Source organism: Armigeres subalbatus, chromosome 2, assembly GCF_024139115.2.
Source record: "Armigeres subalbatus isolate Guangzhou_Male chromosome 2, GZ_Asu_2, whole genome shotgun sequence".
NCBI lineage: Eukaryota > Metazoa > Arthropoda > Insecta > Diptera > Culicidae > Armigeres > Armigeres subalbatus.
Window position 1 is genome coordinate 52724201 of NC_085140.1, and position 14577 is coordinate 52738777.

Here is a 14577-nt window from a genome sequence, read left to right on the forward strand (position 1 = left end):
GATGCTCTTGATGGAGAATGCGGTGTGATGGGACTGGGGTAGAATATCCGCTCTGTTTGATTTACCAATGATATGTTAGATGCGATTGTGCAATCACATTGCACATCAATAGAGGGAGTTTCGCTGTTGCTTGGTAGATGTATCCCTGCGCTGATTCCTGGACTGGCGGATAATAGAGTGGTATACGGTTGGTCGTTTGATTGAAAAGGAGTTAAGATACTTGCCCTTTGTTGTGGGCTGCCCACGCCGACTGCCGCCAGAGGCTCATCAGATTTCTCTGGAACATCTCTGGTCAGGGTCGACGTGGGAGGCCTCGCGCTTGGCGAATCAGATTCGAGGTTGTTGTGTGCGGTGTTGGATGGATAAGTGATGATGGTGCTGTGGTGCTCTGTAGTCGATCTTCTAATGTGGGGCATCGCAATGTGCGATAGCGTCAGCTGTTTGTCCAAATTAGGTGGAAATTTGGTGTCTCGATTTACCACAGGGATGATTTTATCGTCTTGGACTACCTGTGTTGAACAGGGGAGTTTTATTGTGTCCGACTGTGCTGTGTCGGTTGAAGTGTTGGTGTTTTTCCTTATTCTTCGTAGAGTTTTATAGCGTTCTGGAACCGCAGATAGGGAGGTGGTATTTGACTGATTTAGGTATGTAAAATGAGAGAGGATACTTGCCCGAGATGCTGGGCGGCCCACGCCGACAGCCGCCAGGGGCTCATCAGATTTAACTGGGACATCCCTGGTCAGGGTCGACGTGGGAGGCCTCGCGTTCTGCGATTCAAACTCGTTGATGTTGTGTGTTTTTTTAAACGAATATATACAGTTGGAGTTGATGTGATTCGATGATTCCATAGTCAGGCTTGGTGTATGTTGCAACATTGATGTAGCGGTGATGTTATCGACCGGATTCCAGGAGGAAGACTGGGATGCAGAGCACTGGAGGCTGGCTCCATCCCATTCTCCTCAGACGTCCACTCCCAGTGTAGTAAGGGGGGAGGTTACTACATGCTCTCCCTCCCTCGTCGAGCTGTGCCGGTTGACGCATTGATGCAATGTAGTTTAGTACGGGGAAGGCGTAGTATACTGGATTTACGGGAGAGTGGGTGGTATGTAACTGTTTTTATTAACAACATGTGAGGGAATACTTGCCCGAGAAATTGGTTGGCCCACGCCGACTGCCGCCAGGGGTTCATCAGATTTTTCTGGAACGTCCCTGGTCAGGGTCGACGTGGAAGGCCTCGCGCTTGGCGAATCGAGAAGTGATGGGTTGATCGTCTTGCTGGTCGATGGTATGTTGATTAGATTGTGAATCTTGTCATATTCGGCAGCTGATAAGGGGGGTTTAAAAGTAGTTGTTCCATGATTACTTGCTTGTTGGTTGTTCGTTGCTGATTCCATTTTCAATGCTGGAGTAGTAGTATGGGTGTTTGAGTGTAGTATTTTACGATGTTCTCGGTCCTTTATTGTTTCCAGTATATATAGGTGTGCTGCCTGTGTCCAACGGCACCGGAATGCGTTTGCCCCTATCATTGATGGTTTCTGTCGGCGAGATATCCAATTGTCGTTTACCACTTCTGCTACGCGTTTGCATGTAGTGCTCGTTGTTGTTGGCTTTGCGGTTGTCTCGTCGCTTGGTTGGTGGAGAGATGAAAGATTGATCTTTCCGAGATAAACGTTCATTCTGTACGCATGCATCTTTCTGCAGAGATGAACACGGAGATAATTGAGTATGTGGTTTCGTAGTAGTGGTTGGAATTGATTGATCGCGCGGTGATCTTGTTTGACTCTGGTGACGTGATTGCATACTTTTCTTCAAAGTGATGAGCTCTTTCTTTAATACTGCCACTTGATTTTGTAAAGTTTTTATCAGTTGATCTTTCGCAATCAGATCTTGTTGAATTTGTTCCTGAACAACACTGGAAAAACTGTCCTTTTTCGCAGCTTCGGTACATAAACGCCTCGCTTCGGTGAAAGATATATTTCTATCGGTCTTCATTCGTACGATTTTTTCTTCTTCCTTGTATTTCGGACATTCCTTAGATGTTATATGATGTCCAGCCTTACAGTGCAAACACAGTGGTGCGTTAGAGCATTGTTCTCCTTGGGGTATATCGTGTGTTACCGAGCAACGTAGACATATTATTGCAGGCTGTCGGCAGAGTTTCTTGGAGTGTCCATAGAGGCCGCAGTTAAAGCAAATCATCGGTGACGGATAGTACGTACGCACCTGTGTACGCATAAGTCCGAGGTATATGTGTTTTGGGAGTACAGTGCCGTGAAAAGAGAGGACCAGCAGGGGAGTATTTTTCAGGGTGCCGTTTACGCGCTTTTTAATTCTTCGTACTGAATGTACACCTTGAGTTCTCAGGTATTCCTGGATCAGCTGCTCGTCTTTATTGATGGTGTCCGAATCATACACTAGTCCTTGAACTGTGTTGAGTGTAGGGTGGGCAACAATTTCAATCTGGGTACCGTCTGTCAGTTCAGTGATTGTCATCAAACTGTCAATTATTTTTTTTGAGCTGGTGCGTAGGATGTACCGCGATCCTCGGCCTTCGCGAGATGCATTTAACGTTCTAGTTGCTTTAGTACCAATTTTCAATTCGATCGATGTCCCCACTATAATTGAATCTGATAGGGGGGCATCTTCTGCGGGATTATTGCTGGTGCTGTTGTTGTTTGGTTTCCGACGCAGAATCAAAACCATCATTTGTGATCGGTCATCTGGACCAAGCATCCATTCTGGCACGTTGCTTTGGCATATTGGTCCTGCTGTGCCCTCGAGAGGGCCAGCGGAGCTGCCGAACATTAAACCGCGACTGTTACACCTTATAAACGTATCTTTTGAATTTGCGAATGAAATTTAAATTCCGATGGCTGTGCCGTTTTTGCACACACTTTATTACTTTCAGGCACTCGGTATACTATTCTTTATCTACACGACGCGACGACGAATATGTAGGTAGAATTGTCAATGGCGGCGAGGCCGCGTGATGTTTATAGCACTTGTTTTCCCCTCGAATTACTACCGACACATAAATGTTTCGAATGAACTTCACTTCACCGGACTAGACCTCAGAGTCGTCTGTAGTGTAACCACCGAAAAGGACTTTTCAGGGCGCGAAATCAGCATGAAACGTAAGATCTAGATTTGGATAGCTCTCCCGTGTCGATAAATCAACGTATCCCGAACACGAATTGCTAAACTTGTAGGTGATTCGTAAAATATGTTTGTTGTGGCACATAAGCTTTTGTGTAAAATCAACCAAGCCAGTTTTCTTTGTTTGTTGATTTGTGTTACCAGTTGACTTATTTGGAAAATTTTAGCAAAATAATCAAATCCCTACCGAAAATATATTTCGTGTTTTATGTCCCGTTGTTGTTTTGAAATTAATTTTTGAATATGATTGACAAAACCACTTGGTATATTGCGAGCATCAGTTGAAAACGCTTCTTCTTTTATTTTTAACTGCAACTGTAACCCAACACTGGGATGTTGACGCCTCGCCGCTTAGTATTTAGTTAAATTATTTAGTTGAAACGTCAGGCAGTTTCAAACAAATTTTATTTTATTTTATTGTCTTGAGATTGTTTAATATTGTATTATAAAAGCTCTAGAAAATGTTTCTTCAAAAACTTCCAACTCCTGAGAATATTCGAAGAAGTATCTGTAGGAAATAGTACAATATCATTTAGTAGCATCCGCTTCTGTTCAAGACAATATTAGTTTAAAACAATCGTGTCATACACGCATTCTAGTACTTCATACTTTGAAATTTGTACGACAAATTATTAGTGTGTAAGAAAACAAACATGCCGTGAACGCGACATATGGAGATCCCCTAGGACAACAAATAATTCTATACGAGCGGAGAGCGGAAAGAGTAATCCCCTGTTGGGCTTTCAGTCAGTTTTGTGACGAATGTTGCTGATAACGGATGTAAAAGTGAAGAAAAAATGAACCAATATCAAAAGAAAAATATAAATTATAATATCGATTAGTTGTTTGTCAGTGTTATTTAATTATTAGTTAAAGAAACCCGACAATGGCGCAGTCGGTAGGATTCAACATTCATTTAAGATTTCCTTCGGAAAATATTCCAGAAATCACTTCGGAAATAAATCATAAAATTTCTTTGGAAATTCCTCCAGATATTCCTCCGAAACGATTCCTTTAAAAAATGTTTATGTAGTTTTTCGGAAATTCCTTACGAAGATTCTTTCAAAATTTCCATTACCGATTTGTTCAGGAAATTCTCTACTAATTTCATTCGGAACTCTTTAATCTTCCGGGACTCTCATTGTTGTAAAAAGTACAACACATTGAGTAAAAATGAGATATCTTTTTAGTCAGTTGACCAATTTGCACCAAACCACCATGTATTCCTCAAAAAAATTGTTCTTCATCAATTAAGAAGATAATAAAAGTGATTCGATAGAAGGATCGGGTAAATATAGCTAAATAAAAGGCTCAGGTGTACTGGGAAAAGTATGACCGCAGCTGGCCACTAGACGGCTTTCCGGATAATCCGGAACGTCCGTAAAAAATGTCATTTGTCCTAGAGCAGTGCATTTTTTCTAAACCATTTCTGACGGTGATCTTCGAGTTAATACTCACCTCTTATTCTGCTATGACCACGATAGCCACCAGACAACTTTCTGAAGAATCATCCGAAAAATATTATTTGGAGAAGTTCGTCCTAGAGCAGTGCAATTTTTTTCAAAACCATTTCTTACGGTGATTTTGGAGATTTTTCACAATTCACACTCAACTATAACCGCAGGTGGCCACCAGACGGTCTTCCATATAATCCAGAACGTCCGTAAAAATGGTCATTTTTCAAAGTTTATCCTAGAGCAGCGCATTTTTTCCAAATATAATGAAAAGCAAATGAATGAATGATGAATTCTATCATAATAATACTTAATTGATGATAATAACCACATAACGTATTCGAGAGATATTGAATAACAAATCAATACCTCGTCTTAGTTAAGTTAGGGCCGATGCCTACGTAGCGGTTTTTCAACGCCACGTGCACGCAGCGTTAAAATAACGCTGGTGTGCATCGGCGTGGTGACGCTGCGTTACCGTTACCGTTACCGACAGGTACAAACGCGGTTGTTGAATAAAGATCAAGGAAATGGTAGCTCCTGGCTCTTCAAGTTCATACCTAAGCATTAAGCGCATCAAGCGAGTAGAAATAAGCACCGTAGTAAGATAAGTACCTAGATAAATTATTATACCTACGCATAGTATAAATAGTGTAAGCTGCGATCATTTTCTTCAAGTCGAGTCAAGTACGAGACACTGAAGACGGCCTTACCTTTGAGGTTGAAATACGTATCTGTCAAGATACAATTAAGTGGTGGAATTCAATGGGATTGTATAAACTCGTCTTATGACAGGTGAAAACATTCCACTAAAAAGCTCAAAATAATTTTCTTATCAACCATAATGTGTTTGTAGTGGCCATCTAAATTCCTGAAAATACCTTAATGAGGTACCATACCTACTTGAGGTACATACAGTGCATTTTGCCTTACTCGATGTGAATCCTGTCTAGTATGATCATTTTCTTATGAATAATTTCGATAATAATAACGAGTGGCCAATCCCAACAAACATTGAATGCTGTTAAAGGTCTTATTTAGCCAAAAAGAAGCTACTTCAGCTAAAAAACTAGATTGTTTGTTGGGATGTGATAGGAACGCAAAAGACGGAATTCTAATTGGATGTAAGAAACAAGTTTTTCCTGCATTTCCTAGTCAAGTTGAAGGTACAGGATTGAAATGGAAACGGTACGGAAATCCATTTCCTGTTCTAGCGATTGCTGGAACATGAGAAATATAGAAAAAGATACAAAGTAGGAGAATGAAATGGGCCTGAGATCGAACCCAAGGCCTCCTGCGTATGAGGCAGAAACGGTAGCCATATGACTACCAAGCACACTTTTCTGAACACATTGGTTCTCAAATCTCAAATAGCTGTAAATGACGGCACTTTTTAATCCCACATATCCTGAGATATCTATCAAAATTGGTTGACCACCGGATGTAATCCAAACTAAAAAGTTTTTCAGAATATTGGTTTTCATCCACGAACAGCTGTGTAGAAGACGACCACTCTCTAATATCACAGATCCGGGGATATATAGCCAAAACAACTTTGTAGAAGACGGCAATTTTCTAAATCCCACAGATCCCGAGATATTGAACTAAACTGATATCTCATATACACTAGCGTCGCCTTACGGCTGAATTCTAAACTAAATAGTTTCTCGACATATTGGTTTCCAATCCTCGAACAACTTTATAGAAGACGGCAACTTCCTAAATCCCACAGATGCCGAGATATCGAAGAACTGATCTCCTATGTACAGTAGCGCTTCCTTGCGAATGAATTCTAAATTATTCAGTTTCTCAACCTATTGGTTTTTCACATACACTAGCGTCGCCTTACGGTTCAATTCTGAACTAAAAAGTTTCTCAACATATTGGTTTCAGATGCTCGAACAACTTTATAGAAGATGGTAACTTTCCAAAACCAACAGATCCCGAGATATTGAACCAAACTGGTATTTTCATATACACTAGCGCCGCTAAGTGGGAGAGTTCCAAATCAATTTTTTTCTTGACTAATAAGACCGCATGGGATTAAAGATGGATTTAGAATCTGTTCACTACGCCAGGGTTTTCAGAATTTTTATGAAAAGCATCCCGCCATTTATTGAGAAACATTACACTTTTCACCGATGTTCCGTTGTTTCCGGATCTTCCGGTGGACCAGCAAAACATCCTTCTTCTTCTTCTTTTTATTGGCATTACATCCCCCAACAAATTGCCTCCAATAGTTCTACAAAATCTCCTCCGGAAACGAATTCCAGAAAGTCTTGCGGAAATACTTTCGGGTATTTCTTGGAATTTCCCTTAGGAATTACTTCGAAGTTTCCTCCACGTATTCCTTCAGAAATTTGTATAGGAAAACCTTGGGAAATTTGTTAAGGTATTCTTCAGAAAATACCTTCAGAAATTCTTCTAAGAACTCTTTTCGAATTCCTGGCAAAGTGCTAGGACGAAATTCTAGAAAATTCTTTAAGAATTCCTGAACAAATTCAAAGCAACTCCTGAAGGAACTTCCATAAACTTAAATTTCTCCAAGAATTCCTTTGAACATTCCGTCAAGACTTTATTCAGAAATTTCTCTAGGGATTTCTTCGAAAAATCTGCCGACATATTTTTGGAAATAAATCAAGAAATAATTAAAATTTTCTCAAGAGAAGAGAGAGGTTTCTAACGGTTTCTAAGAGCTATTTCAGAACTTTTTGTTTTGTCTTTATTAGCGAGACTTTCAGCCCTAGGCAGATTTCAGAACTTCCCTCAGTAATCCTTTAAGAAATTCGTTAGAAAATTCCTTTGGAATTGCTTAAGGAATTCCTTAACAAATTCCTTCAGGAATTGCTTCGTAAAATCCTTTATAAATTCTTTCTAAATTCCCTTAGAATATACCTTTCAAAAATCCTTCGCAAATTTTGTTTGAAATATCTACACAAATTGTTTTAGAAGTTTCTTCGAAAATTGTCTTAAAATTCCTCCAAAAATTCCTTCTAAAATTAATTTACCGATTCCTTCGGAAATTTATTTAGGCTTTGAAAATTTTCAAGGAAATTTCTTCGGAAACTAATTTAGCAATTTCTTCGGTAAATTCTTTTAAGAATTCCTAAGGATATTTTTTAGAAATTTCTGCGGATATTTCTTAGAAATTCTTCTAGGGATTCCTCAGCAAGCTCCTTGAAAAATTGTTTCTGGAATTCCCAGAAGAATTCTTTCAAACTACCGTGAGCAATTCTTCGAGAAGTTCTTCGGGTAATCTTTAAAAAATTCCTCCAGTATGTTTGGTAACTTTAGGAAGAAATTTTTGGCCATTTCCCTCAGGAATTTCTTCACAATATTCTCCATTTCTTTTGATTTTATCAGGGATCTCTCCAGTAATTCATTCAAAACACCTTGAGAAATTTTCTCGCAAATCTCTTTGAAAATTCCTTCGAAAACTGACTTTGGGATGCATTCGGAAATTCTGTAAGGAATTCTTTTGAAAATGTCTGTAGGGTTTTCTACGAAATTTTCTTAAAAGGTTCCTTCTGATTTTTCTTCGGGAATACCTTCGGTTCCCATAGTTATTCCGGAAATTCCTTCAAAAAGTTTGTCAGAAATGCCTTCAAAAACTCTTTCGGACATTACTTCAGGAATTCTCTCGGATGATTTTTTAATAATCTTTTCGAAATTCTTCAAGGAATTTCTTCGGAAATTCTTCAGCAATATCATCAGAAACTATTTCATTCCTTAATAAATTTCCGAATGAATTCCAGCAGAAATATTGTACGATTTTACTAAGGGAATTTTCCAAAGAGAAGATGAATAGATTTTCCCCAGTCAACATTTTGGTACCTATATCTCTTGATATAGGTTATTATATAAGAACCAACTTAATCGTATATAATGCACAGATTGGCTATATACGTACCAAAGTGGAGGCGATATAGGTACATACGAGTTTTATTATACGATTTTTTCCGACATCATGAGAACAGTATTACGATTATACATAAAAATACGAAAAATAAAAAAAAATCTTACCAGCACCAAGTTTCGAACATTCGATCTTTGGATTTGCAGGCGGATACTCTACCACTGCACCATACTGCACATCTTGAACTGATTCGGATTTTTGTCCAACAAAAACTACACAATTTATATATTTACAACTGCTTGAAACTTCAACAAGCCGTTCGGACTGAAGTGGTTTCGATTGTATTACGATTCACATAGGCATTCATTCGCACTCATATAGGATATTGCAAGGAGTATAAGTCATTACGAGTTTTTATTCACACAATTACGATTGATTTTCACTACGGTAAAAATTATCGTATACGATGCATTCAATACAACATCTTTTGACAATAATCTGACAAAGTTTGATATACAATGCGATTCAGATTTTTGATGGACGCAAATGCGACTTTATTTGCTGTTTGTTATACGATATGTGGTTTACTGGGTCGAAAGACATGAATTTCCGTAGAAATTCTCATAAGATTTTACCAAGACGAGCTCGGTGGCGATCACTTCTGCCTTATAAGCAGGAGATCGTGGGTTCAATCCCAGGCTCGTCCCTTAGTTTTTTATGTGTTTCACGTTCTACCAAAACTTCTATGAGTTTCGGGGAACTTAATATCACCACTTTTCGAAATACGACATCAATAATATTGATATATTCTTCAATTTGGAGATAGTCATATATTTATTATTACTGTCGCATGAGATGGAAAAACGAATTAAAAACGTTGCAAATGAAAGATTGTATCGGCATTTGCTCAGCTGGGACATATTGACCCATCCTTTTCTCAAACACTTAAACACAGGCCCCACTTTAATCTACACCTGGCTAAAACGTAAACTCCAGAAAAGCTTTTATTAAAAGTAAATACAAACGAACAAAGTCAATAAGTAAATGAGGATAAATAAGTTCGTATACTTCAGATCAATAGTGACGCCAGATTCTATAAAAACGGCACAGAATCACGAATGACAAGCCGATTTACTCAACAATCTCAAAACAGATAGCTTGAATTTGTGGATTCTGGTTGCAAATTAATAAAGTTACTGCATTCATTTTATGTCATCCTTAATGAACTGATCACCTATTCATCACTTTGTAATAAAAAGCTTCATATGCATAACAACATTGATGGTAGGTATTTAGGTCTAATAGTCATTTGAAAGAATATAAAAATAAAGTGAATGACTTTTAATACATGAAAATTGCTAATTGCACAATATTCAGAGAATCACTTGAGCGTTGAGAGTTATGTTCAGGAGGAGTGCTGACTCTCGTACACTACTGACGGCACCTATTGCCGTTGTTATAGCTTCATTTATGAACCGGTATAGTGAATAATAAGTACTATTGAAAATCGCGCTGATTGCCAAGTGTTTTTTCTTTCATTTACTTTGTCCAGCATTGAATGCACCACATATTTAACACGCGACACTACATACCAAACGGGACTTGGCTTGTTCAGCATTATAAGGACTTCAGTTGACAATATGGACGTTGGTGAAGGTTATAAGCTTTTTGTATTATAAAAGCTCTACCACCATAAGATAGCATTTTGAAATAGTTAACTAGCAGCGAAAACTTGAAACATTCTCAGCAAAATTAGTTGAAGAACTTGTTTAGGAAAAATAAAAAAAATCGATTTTGAGTTTTATCTTCAGATTGATCGCAGTTTGATTAAAACCATCTCCTGTATCGACTTGTTTCATAACTGCACCCGTTTCGATTGAGCTGGGCAAGACTCCATTATTCAAATTGGACTCTATTTAGTATCGGTTCCGCCGAAAGTGACCAGTGATACGAAAAAACGATCATTCGAAGGTAATAAGAAAGCCAGCCTTATCTAATGATCATTAACATATTTATGATTGCAAAATGTCTTTCGCGTTCCCCCGCAAATCAGTTTCTGCCTGGCGGTGATTTACCTAAACAATTATTTTGCTCAACCAACTGCCAATCGTTGAAGGTCTTTTCACTATACCAGTCAGCGCTGCTGGCGGTGTCCAACGACTGATCTGATTCAGTGGTTTCTCTTATGTTGATGGCTTCGTTTCCTTCAGTTTGCCAAGCTGCTTTATTTGCCTTTTCAGTTGCGGAGACACTGCTAATCATTTTGATTTTATTTTTATAATGAAAAGCGATAAATTTTGTCAAATAATGTCCTTTGGTTGGAACTGGGGTTACACATCTAGCATATGCCTTTCAACGCGATAAAAAAGTATGACTACATATATAACGAACACGTTTGATAACTCAATGTCCACTTTTAGTGATGTAGATCAAATTCAAGCTGAATTCATTCAATTGTTAAATTGGTGTAATGAGCTTAGATTTATCAGACTTGGAGGACGAAGCGAAAAGTCCTAATTTAAACCTTAGATTTTTACTACGGCTAAATCGATATTCGTATTATGCTAAAACAATGCTCAAATTTTGAAATATGAATGTTCCAGTGAAATAGTCGAACCTGTCAGATGAATGAAAATTGCCTTTTTTTAACAACAACCATACTGAGTAAATTTGAGTTTTCCTTCAGTTGGACTGTTGACTCGGTACAAAGACAATTATCAGTTGCCGCAGCAAATAGGCAAAACAACGTATACCTACTTGGTGGCAAGGCATGATGTCTGTGACAAAATGTAGGTTTGTTATGAGACATGAGCAATTTCTTTCATGCTTTCTTCGCGTCAACTGCCGATGTTTGTTGGACGTGTATGTCACCTTGTACAATCAGCCAAACTATCTACGTATGACAGACTTCGAAAAACACGGCCAGCACGAATGTGATAAATGACTGATTTTCACTGAAATGGAAAACCACCCCCCTTCAGCTCAGCATTTTTCCATTGTAATAAAAACATGTTACTGCAATATAGTAAACTCGACAGCCAGAAGCTGCCTGGCACATGAATGTTTCGATTGTGAAGTAATCATTTTCTCAACAACATCATGCCTTATAGAGGTGCGTTCCAACTGAGCTTGTCGATGCAGATTGAGTGGCGCAGAAAAATGTCTTTTACTATGCATGCCCCTTCCCGCGTGCCCGCCGTTCCAAGTTTCGTTCGACGGGTCACTCTGGTCTGGTGTCTAGTACCGAGATGCAATTGCAAGCACCGCTGGGAGGGCGCAATAGCCGGGGACACGGTTCACACCATCCATCAGACAGACAGAGTGCATTTGGCGCATGCCAGTCAAAGATTATGTAAAATCACAATGTATGAGTTAGGTGAGCTCTCAGCACAGAGCATTAACCTCGGTGACCGTCACTCACATGTGTCACGTGGTGACCAGATTGATCGCATATCGAGCCTTGTAAGATAGCTTTGCTGATGATTCGAACAGCTGCAAGTCATATTTTATCGCCGTATTCATGTTGCAGTTTAATTATTCTGTCAGAAACTGTAAGTCTATATCATAGGTATGTCGTTAAATATATCTGTTTGCAAATGGTGTGACACAACATCATAATCTTGGGTATTTTATGCAGTTTCAATATCCTTCGGGTTGAAGAATTTCTCCACTTCTCGGGTACAATTGTTCCTGCAGCATTGTACGTCGACGAATCCTAGTCTTTCGAATGATGTGACGGAGCTTAAAGTAAATACGATTTCCTGCCATGATGGGAATTGCTTGGTTTAGTGACATTTCTGAGTATTTGGCGTATAAATAACACCTAGTCCGTAGTAGAGTATCCGCCCATGAGTCCCGCCTGGTAGTACATCACGAATTTTATTAGAATCGGTGGTAGCTGACGGTATAATCTTTGGGAAAGTACCTTATTGGTGGCGTTCAGCAATATGATTACGCTGCAATTGCAACTATTTAGCTTATGACTATTGAAAGTCTTCTTAATAAAGACAAAAAAAAAGCTTATGACTATTTTTCCTTATATGACTGACTAGTGATGTAAAATGTCATCTGCATTATGGATTTATTTTAAAAAAAATTAGGTGTTTTAGGCTTCTACAGAATGTTTTAGATAAATAAGTCAAATGCCAATTTATTATTATTATTATTAAAATCTTTATTAAAGAGGTTTTTAGCCCAAGGCTAGTTCACCTGCGAAATGCCAATTTATCTAAAACATGCTCTAGAAGCGTAATTCACCTCATTTTTTTTAGATAAGTCCATAACGCTTAAGTGGTCCTATATTTTTGCCCATAAAGATATTGTTGTTAATTTTCATTCTGAAGCGTGAGAAAGAAATCACTCTAAAGTGTCAGATGTCATATAACATAATGATAACATTTGCCGTTCACGCCTCAGATTACAACATATTTAGAGCAATGTCCTGTTAGTCAAAGTTGTAGAAACATTTAATCGCTCCAAATTCAGCATACTTCATGGATGTCTAGCTTCTAAAAACGTTCTGGGTAGACTAAATAAATGTTTGCCAATGACATTTTACAAAACTGTATGGGACATGTTACATTTTGCAATGTCCCATAAATTACTAAATGCAGCCCTTTATAATTGTAATTGTTTTGATGTAGGAGTTAGATTTGTGTAATTGTAAAATTTAAATAAAATCCCCTTTTTGCTATGCCGCCTGAACGCAAACCCCACTCCGACTCTGGGAGTAAAGCGATTCATCCCACTCCGACAAAAAGGAGAACGCCGAAAAGAGGATCGGGTAGTGATTTCCGCCCGAGAAGAGGCCTGGGAGGCTTGGATAGAAGGGAACGAGATCGCTTAGGTTGGTTGGTGACTGATCGCCGAAGAAGACGGTTGTCTGTATAACTAGTCCGCGTGTGATTAAAATAGAGTGAACCGTGAAATCCAAAGACTACCCGTTCGTCTCCGAAAGATTTTGTATGGACGTGGCCGAGGAAAAAGAAAATTGGACAACACTAATTGTCCGTGTGTCGTGTCCCGGGAAGAAATTTAAGGGTGCTAAAACTGTCCGTGTGTGAGCTCTACACCAAAAGTCTAGGCTGGAGCAGAACATTGGTAGTGCAAATATCTACCAAGTCGCGCCTTTTCCCCGGTGAAGTATTGTTGGCATTGGGTATCAGTGTCGGTCTCGGCCTTTCCGAGACCTTGTGCCGGTCGCTAGTATTTGTGGGCGTGATTTTTGGTGAAGTCACCGACCTGGAAAGCGGCGGAAGGAACCCCTTCCCAACTGTCTCGATTAGGGAAGCCAGGAATGCCCTGAGATGAGTCACCAGGTGAGTCGCATGCATCCATAGTAAGAACACCGTAACTTACAGACATATGAAGTTTCATCCATTCTTCCGGTAGAGCATCCTCTTCCGATTTGTTTTGTAATTACCCTGCGCAACATGCTCTCCAGATATTCCATCAACCCAATGACTTCAATGACGCACGTAACATTTTATAAAACTTTTTTGATGTCAGCTGCGAGAATGCTACAAACGAAAATTACCGTCATCTGGGCACGCCGTGTTCGAAGCGGCATATTGTGCAACTTCGATGCACCTCTGATTTTTCTTCACCAAAGGTTAGGTTACTTTTCAAACTTTCGAGTAACGGTTGTTTCAAATATTCTATCGGGGAAAAGTTGAAAAAAGTAATTTTGTTTTTTTACCACTTTTGCATCAATCTTTGCTATTGTGCCAGACAAAATCAGAAGGGGTCTGTTGTGCAACTTAAATGTACGCGGGTTTCCTTTAAATTAAAAGTTTGTTAGTAGCGTAGCTCTCTAAATATAGATGTTTCAAAATATTGAATGGTGACACACTTGAAGAATATAGAGTTTTGCATATTTTGTATCGTTTTATCACCAATGGAGACGGCAGGTCAAACAAATATGGCAATGGAACGGTTTGAAAAAAAAATAGTAGAGAGAGAGAGAGAGAGAGAGAGAGAGAGAGAGAGACTTACTTGCACTTATGGTAAAAAAAAAGTGTTCCGGAATATAATTGAAAAAAGAAACAAATATAATCGCAAAAAAAGAAACATAAATTAAAAACAATTATGTCTCTCCCTCCCTCGTTTTTT

The 14577-nt window shown here is 38.9% G+C and overlaps 1 protein-coding gene across 1 annotated transcript; it reads right to left on the minus strand.

The window, feature by feature from the left end:
* Positions 1 to 1437: 1437 nt before the first annotated feature.
* Positions 1438 to 2805, minus strand: LOC134208979 (uncharacterized). Its single transcript, XM_062684952.1, has one exon. The coding sequence runs from the start codon at positions 2803 to 2805 to the stop codon at positions 1438 to 1440; it is 1368 nt and encodes a 455-aa protein (XP_062540936.1).
* Between the last annotated feature and the right edge of the window lie 11772 nt (positions 2806 to 14577).